This window comes from Macaca fascicularis, chromosome 13, assembly GCF_037993035.2.
Source record: "Macaca fascicularis isolate 582-1 chromosome 13, T2T-MFA8v1.1".
Taxonomy (NCBI): Eukaryota; Metazoa; Chordata; class Mammalia; order Primates; family Cercopithecidae; genus Macaca; species Macaca fascicularis.
In genome coordinates, this window is record NC_088387.1 from 61,005,913 (window position 1) to 61,025,215 (window position 19,303).

Sequence of the window (19,303 nt, forward strand, 5' to 3'; positions counted from 1 at the left end):
GATTTTTTTCAGTCCTAAGATTTCATATCTTATCAAACAGGCACTTAATTTCAGTTGTAACCCTATGGTATCTTGTAGAATGCCATGGTGGTCCCTAGAATATGATTTTGAAAAAATCATTCCTTTGACTGGTGATAAACTGTTGAGCTGCCTCCATTGTAATCCTTTTCAGTCAAATGTGATTTCTCGTAACAGAAGAAATAATTGTGATTTATCATAGTAAGCCATGTATATATGCACTAATTAGTTCTAGTATATCTACCATGCAGTTTGGCTTTTCTTATCTTAAAAAATCCAAGTGGAACATTTGTTGTAGATGCCCTTCTGTTCAGTACAGTGGATTTGCTTATTCTGTGGCTGGTGAGTGAGACTGAGTTGCTAGATGCCAGGGCTGGCAGGTTGACTCTGCTTTACCCTTTACCCTGGCAGCCAACTCCTAAATTACATACTGTGACCTCTGAAGGGATGTAGGAAAGAAAAGGTAGCTGAATCAATCTAAATTCCTGTTGAAGTCAAGGGAAAAAAAAATTAAATCACACTTCCTACAATGTCATCATTTTTTTGTATTTGAATTATACCATAATTTGAGAGAAGTGGGACAGTGTGGTGAAGAAGACCTGTTCTGCTGGATCTACCTGTTATTATAGACATAGACCAGATTGAAGAGAAGGGTTATAGAGGTGTGCCAGTTGCAGAACTGACATGAATGCTTAAGTTTTATTTATTTTCTTAAAAAGCTTAAGTATTTCTCCATGTTAAGTATATGAAATGATGTAATGAAATGATACAATTTCTCCAACCATGTTCTATGTTTCACATCTGACGTTTTCTTGTCTGGATAATAAAATGTATTTTCTTCTCATTTTACCCTATATAGTCTGTATTCACTAGAATGGCAGTTATGAAAGCCTTGAATAAGATAAAAGAAGAGGATTTCCTTAAGTAAGTAGAAGTATAGAAACAAAGAAGCGTCATGAAATTTTAGAATAAAGGGAATGTTAGAGATAAGCTGGATTATCTCTGAAACAAGATGATATATTTCAGGGGCCAGGATTGTGTCTTAGTCATTGTTATCTCTCCAACCCCGATGCAGTACCTGGCATATAGTGGTGTTCAGTAAATGTTTGTCAAATTAATATCAAGTGTAATGTCTTTTAAAAATATATATTTATTTATTTTTTGAGATGGAGTTTCACCTTTGTTGCCCAGGCTGGAGTGCAGTGGAGCAATCTCAGCTCACTGCAACCTCTGCCTCTTGGGTTCTAGTGATTCTCCTGCCTCAGCCTCCCAAGTAGCTGGGATTATAGGCATGCACCACCACTGCCCGGCTAATTTTTTGCATTTTTAGTAGAGACAGGGTTTCGCCATGTTGGCCAGGCAGGTCTTGAACTCCTGACCTCAGGTGATCCAACCGCCTCATCCTCCCAAAGTGCTGGGATTACAGGCGTGAGCCACTGTGCCCAGCCAAATCAGGTCTAACTTCTTGATCTTTTAGAAGAGGGTATTGTGTCCAAAGAGGGAGTTGACTTGCCTAAGCTAGTAATAGAGTAGATCTGGAGCCAGATTTCCTGACATTCTAGCCCAGTGCTACGCCCATTACATCCTTAGTCCTGTATTTCCTAGTATCGTTCATCTCCAGAAAAGGGAGAGGAAGGCTCATGAGTTTCCTCACTTGTTAAAATATGGTAAAATAAAATAAATGCAATAAACCTTACATTTTAATTCTTGGTACATTCATTTTATTAAATAAAATATTACTGTAGTTTTCTTTCCAGAAGATCCTTCAATACATTTCAAACAATGATGTGATAAGGGGGGTAGAGTCAGCAGTAAACTACACATGACCATGGACAGCAAAATGGTTAAAGAGCCTGACGGGGCTTCCACTTCCTTTGTATGGATTTTTCCCTCAAATCTTGAGACTATTGGAAAGTATTAGGTTGGTACAAAAGTAATTGCAGTTTTTGCCTAGGAAGATAAGGCCTCCCAAGGGTGAAAGGTAGCAGCAGAGCCCTTATTTACTTACTGCCACTCTCATATGTTAAAATTGTTACTCCACAGGCCTGCAAGACCTTTATTGTTCTGAAACTAAAAGTTAGCGAGAGACTTGGGCTCTGTGTATGTCTCAGACGATGCTGATTCATCTAAGTTTTGTGATTCAATATTATGTCTGGAAAATAGCTATAAAATTTATTTTGTTTTGCAGGCAGTTTCCTTGTCCTCCAAACTCACCAAAGGCTGTATGCACTGTTCTTGAAATTGAATGTGCTCATGGTGCTGTTTTTGTGGCTGGTAAAATATTTAGTCTAGAATATACATACACTGTGAATGTACTCTCCTTTCTGAAAACTCAACTGACTCCTGTTCTATTTTATTCTTATTGCTGTTATTAGATTCTAATAAGTTTACTCTCTTGAGAAGTAGAATCAATAGCCAAACTTATTTTAGGTTTTGTGGGCATTCTAAAGGATCACTTAGGAGATCAGTTATTTTAAATGCCATGCCAAAAGGAAATGACACTTCCTAGGTTTTAATAGTTTTCATCAGAGATGGCCAAGTAGAAATATGGGTAGATGCAGAGACCCAAAACTGGTTTGGAGAAAAACAGCAGGACAGAGGCTGTTTTATAACATAAAAGCAAACTTGAAAAAACAATTTATTATCTCCAAAATGACTAAACACTTGGCTTCCACTGGAAAGAAATTGTTCATTGACTTTCCCTAAAGGTAATCTGGCAGACAAATTTTTGTTCGAAAGTTACAACTGTTTTATAGTAATGGCTGAAGTGAAATTGCTCTTCAGCCCTGACTATAATATCCTATCCTAGGGCAATGAAAGCTACCTGCCTTACTGTAGCTTTATTCATCAGGTGTAAAAGCAAGTTTGGTTGTGTTTTTTTGTCTTTTTTTTTTTTAATCCTTGGTACATTAATAATATTATATAATTTGTTCAGTCAGCCAATCAAATTAAATATATTGAGCATTCCTTTCAAACTCATTTGATGCACCATTCATATCATATATTTACTCATCTATTTTATTGTTACTTTAAACCTTTTTATTTAATTCTCTACATGTCTGTGTCCCAGGTCTCCAAATTGAGTTGTTAGTTAGGTAAAGGATAGGCCTTGTTTTATATCGTAGCACTTAGGATATTGGCCCTTATAGTTGTTGCTTCTCTTTTTATCCTGTTATGTTAATTACTCCATTCCATCCAGGCTGCCTGATTGTTTCTTTCTCAGGGAGGTATAATAAATACTCCAGGAATCTACCACAAACTCCTTGGATAATTGATGGAGAGAGAAAGCTGGAATCTTCAGTGGAAGAATTAATTTCAGATCATCTGTTGGCAGTATTCAAAGCAGAGAGTAAGTGTTACAATCTTCATACTTTATTTCTTTTTTTTTTTTGAGATAGGGGCTTTCTTTGTCAACTAGGCTAGATTACAGTAGCACAATCACAGTTTACGGCAGCCTTAACCTTCTGGGCTCAAATGATCTGCCCACCTTGGTCTCCCAAAGTCCTGGGATTATAGGCATAAGCCACCCCACCTGACCTAATCTTCATATTTTATTCTCTTTTTTTTGAGAGAGAGGGGGTCTCACCCTGTCACCCAGGCTGGAGCGCAGCCTCAACCTCCCAGGCTCAAGCAACCCTCCCATTTCAGTGTCCTGAGTAGCTGGGACCACAGGTATGGGCCACCATGCTCGGTTATTTTTTAATATATTTTTAGAGATGGGATTCTCACTATGTGGCCCAGGCTGGTCTTGAACTCCTGGGCTCAAGTGCCCCTCCTGCCTGGGATTCCCAAAGTGCTGGGATTATAGGCAGGAGCCACTGTACTCGGCCATATATTTAATACACTGACATTCATGAATAGAGTTCTTGGAGGTGGTCAGAAAAATTTCTATGTTTTGTTAATCACTACCAAGTCTGGGCCTCTTGGCCATAGGCTTCCTGTGAACAGGGATCATTATGTTCTGGGTGCCACTGGCCTGGGCTGGATTTCGGCCAAGGCACTCAAGAATATCTGCCTGTCCTCTCTCAAGATGACTGCTCTGCCGGGTGTAGTGGCGCGTGCCTGCAATCCCAGCACTCTGGGAGACTGAGGCAGGCGAATCACTTGCAGTCAGGAATTCAAGACCAGCCTGGGCAACATGGTGAGACCCTGTATCTACTAAAAATACGAAAATTAGCCAGTCCTGTTGGTGCACACCTATAGTCCCAGCTACTTAGAAGGCTGAGGCACGAATCGCTTGAACCCAGGAGGCAGAGGTTGCAGTGAGCTGAGATCACACTACTGCACTCCAGCCTGGGTGAAAGAGTGAGATTCTGCCTAAGAAAATAAAAAATAAAGTAAAAAAATGACTGTTCTTTCCTGGGGAAATTCAAAACAACTGAAACTAAATGAATGCACCTAAGCCCTGACCTTGGTACACCTCTGCCTTGGCCTCTTTGGGGGAATATGAGGAAATTAAAACACATCTTCCACATCCAGTGCTTCTTCAAGAGTAATCACTGGCAAGTGTTTGGCTTCTCTCTTAACCTATAAAGTGTCCTGGAATAAAGTTCAGGCCTAGATAAAGTAAATCAACAGCAGCCATTTTACAAAGACTGAATGACAGTTGTATTGTTTTTGAATTTAGGTATTAACGAGCCTAGGTTCGTGGGATGAGTCAGGTTCCATCAGGTTTATGTTTTCCTTGTCTCAACAGGCCTGTCAGGTCAAAGGCAGCATAAAGTCTTGTGATTTCAATTGCAGGAAATTGTGTTACACGTCAGGAAAAACTGCAGGGCATGAATGATGTTACTCTTTGGAATGAGGCTCCTAGCATAATTAGAAAACTTTTTTTTTTTTTTTGTGAGACAGAGTCTTACTTTGTTGCCCAGGCTATAGTGCAGTAGTGTGATCATGGCTCACTGTAGCCTTTACCTCCTGGGCTCAAGCAATCCTCCTGCCTCAGCCTCCCAAGTAGCTGGGACTACAGGTATGTACCACCATGCCTGGCTAATTATTTTGTATTTTTTGTGGAGATGAAGTTTTGCCATGTTGCCAAGGCTAGTCTCAAACTCCTGAGCTCGAGCAATCCATCTGCCTCAGCCTCCCAAAGTGCTGAGATTACAGACGTGAACCACCACATTCAGCCAGCAAACCCTTTTTTGACAGACCAGCTAGAAATCCATCCTTCTCTCTGAAAGACCTTAAGATAAACATGCTTTGATCATGACAAACACATGGTCTAGATGAGACATGGCTGACCCTTCCAGCTCCCTGACTTGCAAGGAGGAAAGAGAAACACTTCAAACCACATCCCTCTTATAATTTGTTGCCTATCGCATAGGTGGACCTTCTTTAAGGGTCTTTAAGAATTGTTTACTGAATGGAAAAAAAAGTATCCCAGCACCCTAATATTTTCCCAAATCTTAGCAGTAAAGACCCTGGACTATTGCCATGAGCTTTTTTGCCCACTTAATTTGGTATTTACAAATGAATTATCATGTAAGACTTATGCAGATTATGAAGGGATGAAAATAAAGCTTTAGCACAAAAAGTTTCATCTGAATTCTTTTTGGGGCCACCTGTCACACCAACTGTCAGGTTCCAGCCCAAGCTGAAGACTGAAGGGAGTGGGTTGATGAGTGGCGGGTAGCTGAAAGAACACTCAGGGAGTCATAGGGAGTTTTGGACATGGCTTTATTCTCTCTCTCTCTGGGCAAAAGCCCAGGCATGAGCCATATGTACAGCATCAGCAGGATAGTTATACCTTTTACAGACAATAGTGGCTCCAAGCCAAGCGCAAGTTCATGTGAGTGATCACCTAACGTGCCTCACGTGGTGTGGTTACATAATGTGTGGGGTTGCGCGCCTGCACACCAAACCTGCTGAGTCATGCTGTGCTGGAAGGCTGCCTCAATCTACTCCTGACTAAAGCGCAGCCATTTCCCTTATACTCCACCCTCCAGGCTGAGGGTGTCCTCTGGGCAGGGACACATGCCCATGGGGCAGAACCCCGAATCCATAGTCCACAACAACAATACAGAGAGCAACAGATCACTACTAGGATCTCAACTATGCTACTTATGTCTATTAGGGCCTAGCATAGGCCAGAGCCTGGGGATGCCCACCATCTCTGCAGGGGGTCATCAGTAAAGCCCTCAACTGTCTTAATCTCCCGTGAGACCCCTTGCAGAGCTGCTTTTATGTTCTGCTGATTATCTGGGATAAAGGTACAGCATTATGTTATGTTTATACAGACCATGATGGGTAGCCATCCCACAGTGGTATTACCCCAATGTTGCTCTATGCACCACAGTGCCTGGGCTGGGGGTACTACATGTTCCCCCACTGACCAGCTCCATCCATCATAAATGCCATGGGCCAACCAGGGGGCAAGCATGCCATGGGTCTTGCAGCATCCTTTGTCCAAAACTTGTGCATTGTGTTCCAGGCGTCAGCCGTGGGACCTGAAGTCTCCAACCATGTTCACTTCTCTACAGATGTGGGATGTATGTGCCAGGGCAAACCATCCACAGCTGCTGCTGGAAGGGCGGTACAGATCCAACAGTTGGAAACATTGGTCACCTCAGCACAGGTGTGGGCCCAATCCACAGTGCAGTTGGAGCATGTGAACCCAAAGGGCTTGTACCTGCTGAATAACCCGCTTGGCTGCTAGGAAGGCAGTCTCAGCCACATCATCCCAATCTCAGGCAAGAGGGGTGTTGTTGCTTCTAAATCTCAGTATCCTGCTACATCAAGTGCAACACCAAGTGTCGGGTTCCAGCCCAAGCGGAGGACCGAGGGCAGTGGGTGGATGAGTGGTGGGCAGCTGAAAGAACACTCAAGGAATCGTAGTGAGTTTCAACATGGCTTTATTCTCTGTCTCTGGGCACAAGCCCCAGTCTGAATGGTATGTACAGCATCAGCAGGGTAGTTATACATTTTACAGACAATAGTGGTACCGAGCCAAGCACTAGCTCATGTGAGTGAGCACCTAATGTGCCTCACGTGGTGTGGTTACATAATGAGTGGGGTTGTGCACCTGCACTCTAAACCCGCTGAGTCATGCTGTGCCGGAAGGCCACCTCAGCCTACTCTTGACTAAAGCACAGCCATTTCCCTTATGCCACCTTACTCCTTTTTTTTAAGAAGATTCAAGAAAGTTTCAGTTCTATTTGGGCCCCAGGGAAGACCCTGTTATCTCTAGGGCTGCTGGAGGACTGACTCTGAAACAGTTGTGTTTTCCCCCTTACAATTTTTAATGAAGGTGGTTTGTTGTCATTTTCCATTTGATGGGGGGAAAATTATTCCCAAACTGAAAAGAAGAATATTGCATGTTTGATAGCTGTAAATGTGTCCTGACATAATTTATTGAGAGTCCCCTGAGAAAAAGCAGACCTCTGGGCCTCAGTGCTAACTGGCTCCCTGTCAGGAGACAAAATCTTGTTGTTTGAAATCTCTGATTGATAACATCAATTTGCTGAACCTGTCCTTCTCAGATATATTACTTATTATTGATTAGTGGTTCACATCTGACAACTCTGGGAAGATGGTTCTAACTGTGGTACTCCTAAGTGTTAAAGTTCTATAAACTGAGCCAGTATTGCATGGAGCAGTGTGGCTACCTATATAAACATCCCTTCCCCTATGTGAGATATACAAACGTGTTTCTCAGTCACTTCAGACTGCATGTCTTATTATCTACTTGTTAATTCCCTAATGAGTAATAATTTTGACATGCTCTCAAAAATCTGTATGTCTAAGAAATCTTCTCCTAATATATTTATTAATTCACTTATTGAATACATACTTTCCATGTCAGTTCCCTGCTAAAACCTGGTCAATGACTAGCTACAGGATGAAGTCCACTTACCTGGATATTCTGGGTCCTTCATTGTCTGGCCTCTGTCCATCTTTCGGTCCGATTGTCTGTCTGTCCCAAGTACGAGGACCACTGCAGATTAGCTGAACCCCTTATAGTTCCTGATCATTCTTGCCCTTGATTTTGGTTTTTAGGGGAATGAGACAAGGCACAATGTGAGTTTAAAAAACTCAACTAAGTTTTAAGCATGTATTTTCTAATACTTAAGGGAGTGGCTTCTTTTCCTTTTTTGTCAGCTGCCATTTATAATTGCACACTAGTAAGTTTTCAGGTTTGCCCCCGCAAGTTTCTCTCACTCTGAGGTCCAAGGATGTTTCCTTAATTTTCAGGTTTGAAACATTTTTCTTTTTTTTTTTTTTTTTGAGACGGAGTCTCGCCCTGTCACCCAGGCTGGAGTGCAGTGGCACGATCTTGGCTCACCGCAAGCTCCACCTTCCGGGTTCACGCCATTCTCCTGCCTCAGCCTCCTGAGTAGCTGGGACTACAGGCACGTGCCACCACACCCAGCTAATTTTTTTGTATTTTTAACAGAGATGGGTTTCACCATGTTAGCCAGGATGGTCTCGATCTCCTGACTTCATGATCCACCCGCCTCAGCCTCCCAAAGTGCTGGGATTACAGGCATGAGTCACCGTGCCCAGCCTGGTTTGAAACATTTTTCTAAAAGATCAGTAAATATGCCTTCTCCTTTAGTCTGGATCAAATGCTTTTGTGGCCTTCTCAAGGGCCTAGTTTCTACACCTCTTTCTTCACCTCTTTCTTACTGATGGGCTGGAATTTGTGGGAAGTTTTATGGCTGACTTACGAATTTAAGATTTCTGCTCCTTCAGTTACTAGTAGACTTAGCTCTTCGAGGCCTGTTCATTCCCTTCACCCCTGCCAGTCACAGGTTCCTGTTCAGTCACTGTGGACCCCCTGTTTTCCTGACAGGGCTGACTGGGAGACAGGGATGGGCAGGTAGAAGTCAAATCGTAGCCCCAAGGAGTCTGCATCTTCGGCTTCCCAGATGCCCTTTTTGAATTCACCACTGAGCCATGGCCATCCATCTGTTGTTAGCACTACAGGTTGAGTCTGTTGACTCTGATTAGAAGATACTGATGTTCCTATGGATTTATTAGTAACTTCACACTGGAGTGTAAACACAGAATGGAGAGTTTTTTGGGACTTAGTGGTTCACAGACTCCTACTTCCTGCCTGGCCTAGTTCTGTGTCTAAAAACGTAGTTGTATAAGCCCCTTGCCTTTAAAACAAAACAAAACAAAACAAAAACAAAAAAAACAATTTTCCTATTCCAATATTTGCAGCTTTTAGTCTGTGATGATCTACTTATGATAGAGCATACACTGGTTTTATCACGTTTCCAGCTTTGGTTTGATGACATATATAATGAATTTGCTTTTTAGAGTCAGACCTTTTTTTCCCTCCTTTTTCTTTCATGGAGTTTATTTATTTATTTATTTATTTTTGAGACGGAGTCTCGCTTTGTCGCCCAGGCTGGAGTGCAGTGGCGCGATCTGAGCTCACTGCAAGCTCCGCCTCCCGGGTTCACGCCATTCTCCTGCCTCAGCCTCCTGAGTAGCTGGGACTACAGGCGCCCACAACCGCGCCCGGCTAATTTTTTGTATTTTTAGTAGAGACAGGGTTTCACCGTGGTCTCGATCTCCTGACCTTGTGATCCGCCCGCCTCGGCCTCCCAAAGTGCTGGGATTACAGGCGTGAGCCACCGCGCCTGGCTTCTTTCATGGAGTTTAATTCTTAAATAATGAATGTTTTTGCTTGGTTGTGTTTTAAGGAAAAAGAGAAAGATGGTAGAGTTTTTACCATAGGCTTATGGCCAGAGGGGTGGTGTCCTGTTCTTCCAAACAGGACTCTGCCTTGGCTTTCCCATGGGATGGTAGTTAAGGTCAGATTTTAACATCAGAAACACCTAGCTCTGCCATTTACTTGTGCGACCTTGGGATCATTACCTAACTTTTCTGAAGCTTGGTGTTCTTTTATTTTGTACTTACTTTATAAGGTTATAATAAGGATTAAATAGTACATGGTTCAGGTGCAGTGGCTCACACCTGTAATTCCGGTGCTTTGGTAGGCCAAAGCAGGAGAATAGCTTGAATTCAGGAGTTAAAGACCAGCCTGGGCAATAAAGCAAGACCTTATCTCTACAAAAATTAAAAAATTAGCCGGGTGTGCTGGTGTGCACTTGTGATCCTAGCTACTTGGGAGGCTGAGACAAGAGGATTGATTGGGCCCAGGAGTTTGAGGTTGTAGTCGGCCATGATCATGGTACTGCACTCCAGCCTGGGTGACAGAGTAAGATCTCATTTCTAAGAAAAAAAATAAGTAAATAAAATTTAAATCATATATATAAAATTTTTAGTCCAATGCCTGGCATATAATAAGTTCTCAATAAATGGTGTTTACTATTAGCATTACTATTTTTAGTAGAGATTGACATTAGAGGTGGGACGATGACTCTCCCGGGGGATTCTCCTGTAGATTGTTCAAGACCTTCAATTGGGTTTCTACCAAAGGTTGGGAATGAATATCTTAGGGCTATGATGTCTCTAATTTTTTTTTCTTTATCTGCTTTTCAAAGGTTTTAATTTTTCATCCTCTGGAAGAGAAGATGTAGATGTGAGAACATTAGGAAATGGTAAGACTGCAACAGCATCACCTGATTAGAACTAACTTTCTGATATTCATCCTTTCTAGACAGCAGGCTTAGTAGTCACTCAGTGAAAAACAAAGTGAGCAAGGTCGAGAGCTTCTCCAAGGGAGGAAGCTTTGTGGATTATGGAGGCCCCTTTATGAATTATATGAAATACACCTTAACAGGAATCATTTCTTCAGAGGCCATCCTGATTGCATACCTGTAGGTTATAAGGGACTTGTATGTGCATTAACAAAGAGGTGACTGATTTTTTATCCAAAAGTTTGATTATTAATTTTTTCATTTAATAACATTTCAGAAGTACCAATACAGTTTTCAAAATGTACATCTTCATTTAAAAAGTTATTCTGCTGTCTTAACCTTCATGTCTCTCATTTTACCCTGCTGCATTATCGGAAAGATGATATTTAATCCTCAACTGTTTGAGACTTATAGTTCCTTCCTCTCATGGAACCAAAGCTTTTCCATTTCACTAGTGGATCAGGCTAGGAGGATGGATTTCAACAGGGCATTGCTGCATGTGACAACTTTACATTAGTGTAACTAAGTTAATTAGCAGTTATTTGAACTGTGTTTTGTAATTAGCACAGGCTTGTTCATGGGCCTTTGGGCAAGCAGTCATTTTCACATATTGCCTGTGCTGGGGTTTAGCAGTCCTTCTGCCCCCACAAAAAGCCCCTTGATTCTTCTCACACATTCTTCCCTCCCTCAGATGTAGTCATGTCACTAAACTTTCAGTCCTCTAGAGCTCAACCCATTTTTCACACCTCCTAACCCTCTTGCATTAGCCCAAATGTTAACTCCATCAACACGTTTCTGTTTCATGACGGGGTGTGTGCTGCCAGGAAGGCCCTTTGCAATTGAGCTGGTGAATCCTCATAGAGTACATTTCACTTCACAAGAAATTAAGGAACTTCAGCAGGTAAACCACTTCATGACATGGAAATCGTCATGTTTCTGCAATTCTGTGACTGAGCTAGACTTGCTAATTGTTTTTCTTTTTCTGCTACTACAGAAAATTAATAACTCATCTAACAAAATCCAAGTACGTGACTTGCAGCTTGTCACAAGGTAAGAGTAGGCTCACTGGAGACGATTTTGAAGGGATGTTTTAGTTGCAGGTTATATATCTCGATAAGGGAATTGCATCCAGAATATATAAAGAACTCTTAACAACCCAACTAAAAATGGGGAAATGATTAAGTAGACATTTCTGCAAGGAGGATATAGGAATAGCCGATTAATGTATGAAAAAATGCTCAACATAATTAGTCATTGGGGAAATACAAATCTTAACCACTTCTAGATATTATATATGCAAGAGAAATGAAAACAAACATCCACACAAAGACTTGTACATGATATTCCTAGTAACATTATTCACAATAGCAAAGAAGTAGAAACTACCCAAGTGTCTATGAATAAACAAAATGTGATATATCCATACAATGGAATATTACTTGGTAATAAAAAGGAATGAAGTACTGATACATGCTGCAACCTGGATGAACCTTGAAAACATTATGAAATGAAAGTAGCCAGTCACCAAGCACCACATACTGTATGATTTCATTATATGAAATGTTCAGAATAGGTAAATCTATAGAGATAGAAAGTCAGTTAATGGTTGTCTAGGGCTTGGGGAGAATAATAATGGGAAGTGACACTAATGGGTACAAAGTTTCTTTTTCGGGGTGATGAAAGTTTCTAAAACTAGATTGTGGTAATAGCTGGACAACTCTGAAAACATACTAAAAATCATTGAATTGTACAGGTAAAACTGAGAAATTATATGTAAATTATATCTCATTGGAACTATTTTTAAAGAAAGGTTAATTTGGGGCAAGGTTTGTTTGCATTTTATTTATTTGGACAAGCTTTTAAAAATTGTTTTTGTTTAGAGAGGCAATAGGACATATGAAAGAAGGTGAAGAAGAAAAGACAAAGACCTACAGTGCCTTAATATGGACAGATAAAGCGATCCAGAAGAAAGACATTGAATTCCTAAATGACATAAAGGTAGTTTAAGTATGCTTGTTCTTTTTATTCCATTTTTCTGTTGCCTATCAAAGATCCCATTGTCTTCTAATTTATTACTAGCAAGTCACAGGGCATGGGCTTTGGGGTCAGCAAGACCTGGGTTCCACGCCTGGTTCTGCCACTGACTAGCTGAAGGACTGGGTATGTCATCTAACCTGCTCGAGCGGCAGTGTGGCCAGTGGGGAAGAGCCCCACTCTGAAGACAGATTGCCTGGGTGCAAATCCTGGATCTGCATTTCTGAGCTCTGTGGCTTTGGACAAGTTACTTAACCTCTTTCTGCTTCAATTTCTTCATCTATAAAATTAGTTAAAATAATTAAATGAGTTTAATTAGATAAAGCACTTAGAACAGTACCTGGCACATAGGAAAAACTCGGCAATGCTATTATCATCTTTGGTCATTTGTCAAAAATAAATATAAAATAGCACTTATCTAATAGAACTGAGGCTGAGATTAAGTACATGAGTAAAACACATGATAATATATGTAAAGCACATGCATTTTGCCACATGTGAAGTTTTCCTATACCTGAGCATGTGTCTGCCTGTTCACGTGCATACTTTTTACCACCTGCCCCCACCTCTTCTTATAAAAATAGTTTACTTCCTTTTTTCTTTCTTTCTTTCTTTTTTTTTTTTTTTTTTTGAGACAGAGTCTTGCTCTTGTCACCAGGCTGGAGTGCAATGGCATAATCTCGGCTCACTGCAACCTCCGCCTCCCAGGTTCAGGTGATTCTCGTGCCTCAGCCTTCCGTGTAGCTGGGATTACAGGCACACGCCACCACACCTGGTTAATTTTTGTATTTTTAGTAGAGATGGGGTTTTGCCATGTTGGCCTGTCTGGTCTTGAACTCCTGACCTTGTCATCTGCCTGCCCCAGCCTCCCAAAGTGCTGGGACTACAGACATGAGCCACCGTGCCCAGCCAGAAACAGTTTATTTTCAAATGCAAGGAATGAGCATACATGGGCAGCACAGAGACACATATAGTTACCATTGTTTAAATAGGCAATATTTTGCAACAACCTAGATGACCTACTAGAAGGAACTGGTTTAATATTAATGACGTATCTGTATAATGGACTACTACTATTCAACCATTGAAAATTATGTGGTAGATAAATATTTATTGACACAGGAAGATGTTTCTGGTAAGTGCTAAGGAAAAAAATAAAAGTATAGACTCTAGAGAGGATGATATGCTGTGATTTAAGCCAGGGGTTCTCAACCCTCCGGTGGTACTGGCTGGTGACCTGTTAGGAATCTAGCCACGCAGCAGAAAATGAGCAGTGGATGAGAGAGCAAAGCTTCATCTGTATTTGCAGCTGCTCCCCATCACTCACATTACCACCTGAGCTTTGTCTCCTGTCAGATCAGTGGTGGCATTAGATTCTTATAAAAGCGTGAACCCTGTTGGAAATGACACATGCGAGGGATCTAGGTTGCATGCTCCTTATGAAAATCTAATGCCTGATGATCCATCAGTTGCAGGAAAACAGGCTCAGGGCTCCCACTGAATCTACATTATGGTGAGTTGTAAAATTATTTCATTATATATTACAATGTAATAATAATAGAAATAAAGTGCACAATAAATGTAACAAGCTTGAATCATCCCCAAACCATCCCCTCCTTCCCCAGTTCATAGAAAAATAGTCTTCCCAGAAACTGCTCCCTGGCGCCAAAAAGGTTGGGGACTGCTGATTTAAGCACACACAAACGCATATATATGTATATGTATACACATATAGCAGATTATGTAGAAACCAAATTGTATGGCAAAAGATACTATAAATAGAATTTATACTTATGAAAAATATGAACACGCAACAAATAAAAATAGACAAAGAATATGAACCAGTTAGCTGCAAAAAGAATAACTCCAGTGGCCAAGAATCATTTGAAAAGGTTGATGTAACAATAAGACATCACTTTATTCCCCTTAGACTAATAATACCTATCGGTGGGTTGGAGTGGAGGAGAGTTCTCAGTAGAAATGTAGTGTTTCAGCCTTTTTCAAAAACAACATGGTAGTGACTGTAAAAATTTAAAATATACTGAACTGTCCTGTAGAAATAAAACTCCAGTGCATACGAATATGTACACAGTGTTTAAGGGCTTTAAGTGGCAGAATCAACAACAAAAAGACTGGGAACATAATCAACGTCCCTCAATAAGGAAACGGTAGAGTAAATTGGGATATATACAGCTATTAAAAAAACAAAATCATGCCAGGCATGGTGGCTTATGCTTGTAATCCCAGCACTTTAGGAGGCTGAGGTGGGTGGATAACTTACTTGAGGTCAGGAGGTTGAGACCAGCCTGGCCAACATGGTGAAACCCCATCTCTACTGAAAACACAAAAAATTAGCCGGGTGTGGTGGTGCATGCCTGTAGTCCCAGCTACTTGGAAGGATAAGGCATGAGAATAGCTTGAACCCAGAGGTCAGAGATTGCAGTGAGCCAAGATTGCGTCACAGCACTCCAGCCTGGGGGACAGAGTCAGCCTGGGGAACAGAGTAAGACTGCATCTCAAAACAAAAGCAAAAACAAAACCAGCATATGACCCTATTTAATTTACATATTAGTATGTACATATGTACCCAAAAATGCTGGGAAAAAAGATAGAGGTATGTCTATATCTATGACTCGTAGGAGCACTTATGACATGAGAAAAAAGCAAAGTGCAGAATAATGTTTATAGTATGAGTATTTTCGTAAAAACATACAAATCATTCACCTGCTTAAAGAAGGTCATTTATAAAATGAGGAGATGGACTAGATCATCTCCAATGGCCTCTCCAGTTCTCAGATTCTGTGATTCTATAGCTAAGGCCTTTTAGCTTTTGGCCATACTATGTAAGGTTCTTAGGATGGTAGTTATAATATAGACAGATATCTTTAAGATTGTAAAATGAATTTCTAAATTTCTCTATGCCTTCACATGGGTTGTACAAGTTATTGAGAATGCCGTGGGAATAATAAACTCATTTAAAAAATAGGTTCATAGTTTGGGGTAGCCATAGAGATAATTCAGAAATAACACTGAGGTCAGGTGCAGTGGCTCATGCCTGTAATCCCAACACTTTGGGAAGCCAAGGCAGGAGGATTGCTTGAGCCCACGAGATCGAGGCCACAGTGAGCCATCATTGTGCCATTGCACTCCAGCCTGGGCTGAAAGATGATTTTCATAGTACAGACTAAGTGGTGAAAGGGTCTCTTTTAATGGTCCATAGCCTAAGTAGACTGATGCAACTAGTTGATTTCAAATAATGTTTTTAGTTTTCAAATATTCCAGTTAGCATAAAAATTATAAAAACCGACTTACTTCCCCATACTGAGAAAAAGTCATTTCACATTTACTACTTATCCCCTCTTCAGGAGCAACCTATTTCTAAAAAAAAAAAAAAAAAACAAGCATATGTGTGTGTTTGTGTGTTTCTGAAAACTCAGCAGTACAGGAGCAGCAGAGTGCAATATTAGAATAAATGAAGTAGTTTCCTTTTATCAACTAAAATCAAACAAACCAAAAAAGACATGTGACTCGTGGTATTTCCATTGACCGACTGTCTCATGGTCAAAGTACTAGGAATAACTCTAAAGGTAAAGGAAGCAGGGGAGAGGACTCCATAGATAGTCATTAATTTAAAGGCTGCTGTTTCTCTAAAGTGGAAGCCATGTCTTTATAGATTCCTTCACAGTTCAGCCTTGTCCTTTATTTATGTTTTTTTGGTTTTGTTTTGTTTTTTGTTTTTTTGTCTCTTTGACCAGAGAAAAATCAGGTCTTATGGAGACAGCTTATCTCATCAGGACAAAGTATTTCTGTAATAAAATCAAAGACTCATAAAAACCACAGAGTTAGGAGGAGCCATTGACTCACCACTCTGGTAAAAGCAGCCACACCCTTTCAAATGTGGTCTTTGTTAGAACTTGCTCTTTTTTTCTTGGTGGAGAACTTGATAGAGGAGAGACCAAACAGAAACTTTTCTTCCGTTAGCAGGCCTTCCGGCACTCAAGAACCATGGAAATTAGGAAGAGTTGTTCCGACAAGAAAATGCAGAGGATTCAGTTCTTATGAATCTGAATTTCTGATTACGCCCAATTTTTAAAACTTGGAATTAGTTGACCTTTTACAGTGTTAACCTCTATTTCTTAATTTTTATCTTGTGACAGAAAATCTCTAACTTGAACGAATTGTGAGAAAAACAAGCCTGTGTCCCTAAAAAATCTGAAATGTAAAAAGACATGCAGTATTATTAGTTGCAAGCTGGGCTAACAAACATTGAAAGGTCCTGGTTTATTATGCACATTGATTTGTAATTATTATATTGAAATATCACCCTAAACAAGATGTATTAATATTAATATATTTTCCAGATGTATCCTTTTGTATAACCCTTTTCCTTCACCAAAAAAAAAAAAAAAAACGAAAAAAAACAAATCCAAACAACCCACCCCTGACAGTAGGTACGTGGGTCTCCCTAAAACATGCAAACTCAGCAGGGCATGGTGGCACGCACCTATAATCCCAGCACTTTGGGAGGCTGAGGAGGGCAGATCACCTGAGGTCAGGAGTTGGAGATTAGCCTGGCCAATATGGTGAAACCACGTCTCTACCAAAAAAATACAAAAATTAGCTGAGCGTGGTGGCGTGTGCCTGTGATTCCGGCTACTCTGGAGGCTGAGGCAGGAGAATCGCTTGAACCCAGGAATTGGAGGTTGCAAGTGAGCAGAGATGGCGCCCCTGCACTCAAGCCTGGGCAACAGAGCGAGACCTTGTTTCAAACAAACGCAAACTGCCATACACCCAAGCGATGCTGATGTCCCACCTTCTGCAACCAGCCATTTCTCACGCAGCCTGAAATCCCCACTCTTAGGTCACTCTGTTGGGTTAGAAAACAAAGGTAAAGGGGCCGGGTGCGGTGGCTCACGCCTATAATCCCAGCACTTTGGGAGGCCGAGGCGGGCGAATCACAAGGTCAGGAGAAGTGAGACCAGCCTGGCTAACACGGTGAAACCCCGTCTCTACACGAATTAGCCTGGCGCGATGGCAGGCTCCTGTAGTCCCAGCTACTCGGAAGGCTGAGGCAGGAGAATCACTTGAACACGGGCGGCAGAGGTTGCGGTGAGCCGAGACTGCGCCACTGAGCTCCAGCCTGGGCGACAGAGCGAGAAAAAAGAAAAAAAAAAAAAAAAGTAAACAAAGGTAAAGGCCTTGTCTTTAGGGCAACCCGATAGACCTTAAGGGCAGGCCAGAACTCCAGGGCCTTCACCAATTTATTAAATATGAGAGTAAAAGAGACCTATTTACTTCAAAGCTCTCTTTAAATGGCGAGGTTACTGGGGCCCAGAAAATGAGTAATGATAGACTGGGTTCTGAGAAGTCCCACAGAGTTTGAACCTAACGGGACTCAATTCATTTTACCATTAATTAGTGTCCACCCCGTGATACAGATGGAGTTCTCTAAAGGAAACATCTGTGGTGAGCTATGGATGGTGAAGGAAGGGCTAAGATAGGCTTCACTGGGTGGCAAAGCTGTGACTCCGGGACTGTGTGTCACATTCTCCCCTAGGACTTAAAGATCGACCAGAAAACACCTTTGCGCGTCCTTCACCGAAGGCCCCTGGCTGTGCGAGCTCGCGTCATTCACTCCATGGAGACGCAGTACGTGGATGAGCACCACTTCCGCCTCCGCTTGAAAACTCAGGCCGGCACGTATCCTTCCACCTACTGCACTGCCGCCATGAGCCAGAACCCTGTTGGAAAAGTTCATGCTGCCCTGGAAAATAGGGTCAGCTTGGTCTGGGAGGGATTCGGGAAAGGATTGTACTGCAGAAGAATATTTTTGTTTGTTTGTTCGATGTGTTTTTTTCCCACGAAATTTGTTTTTCAAAATGATTCTAAACACTGAGGTAGCAGTGAGTTCAATGTCAGCTTTAAAGTTATGTTTCCTGTAATTGCCGTGTCTTACACAGTGCTGAGCGCATAGTATCCAGAAAATACTTTTGATGGATTCATTTGCTGTCTTGACATTATTTGCAAGTCACGTATTTATGACCATATTTGGGTCTTTTCAACATTTCAGGTATTTGCCTTGGATGATTAAACACAGGTAGTAGATGGGAATAGCACTACTTTACATCATGATCTTTTACTTGGCCACTGGCCTAGTACAACAGAGAATATCTTTGTCTACGTACCTTGTGAAAAAAACAAAACTAAAACGACTCAGATGACATATCATTATCACCATTTTCAGACTGCAAAGAGTTTTGACTGTATTACAGAAAGGTTGAGATTCAGAGTTAAAATATCCATAGTCCAAGGCTGATAATTTGTTCATAATCTAACCTGACTTGTATGATTTTTGTATCAGAACTGAGTCGCTGATTAAAATATATCAGGGAGCTCTAACAGGCTTAGCTTTAGTTTACTTTTTGAAGGTCTTCCTAGTTTTTGTTTGCTTCTTGGTTTTATATTATTATGTGATCCAATAGCATGAAGTGACAAAATGCCTTCTAACTGGTATAGAACTAATGATGTACTACTGTATGTGTGTGTATATATGTAACACGTATACACACACACACTATATATATATAGAAAAAAAGCAAGTTTTAATTACCAAATACCATTCTTACTATATTGCTGTAACTAGTCTGCCTGCCCTTCCCCACCAACCTGCATTCACTTCTTCCCCTGCACTACCCTAG

General features: G+C 41.1%; 1 protein-coding gene across 15 annotated transcripts in view; it reads left to right on the forward strand.

Moving 5' to 3' along the window:
* The window catches only part of PUS10 (pseudouridine synthase 10), an 85,888-nt gene that overhangs the window by 60,722 nt on the left and 5,863 nt on the right, over positions 1-19,303 (forward strand). For 9 of the 15 annotated variants that reach the window (XM_005575796.4, XM_065527055.1, XM_005575797.5 and 6 more), the window contains 8 exons: positions 878-942; positions 2,207-2,292; positions 3,242-3,367; positions 10,476-10,532; positions 11,396-11,472; positions 11,566-11,621; positions 12,452-12,569; positions 18,163-18,305. In XM_005575796.4, coding sequence (XP_005575853.1) covers positions 878-942; positions 2,207-2,292; positions 3,242-3,367; positions 10,476-10,532; positions 11,396-11,472; positions 11,566-11,621; positions 12,452-12,569; positions 18,163-18,305 — 728 coding nt within the window. Of the gene's footprint in view, positions 1-877; positions 943-2,206; positions 2,293-3,241; positions 3,368-6,448; positions 6,593-10,475; positions 10,533-11,395; positions 11,473-11,565; positions 11,622-12,451; positions 12,570-14,074; positions 14,262-18,162; positions 18,306-19,303 lie in introns of those variants that run through there. The other 6 variants (XR_012422351.1, XR_012422350.1, XR_012422348.1 and 3 more) reach the window with 5 other exon arrangements.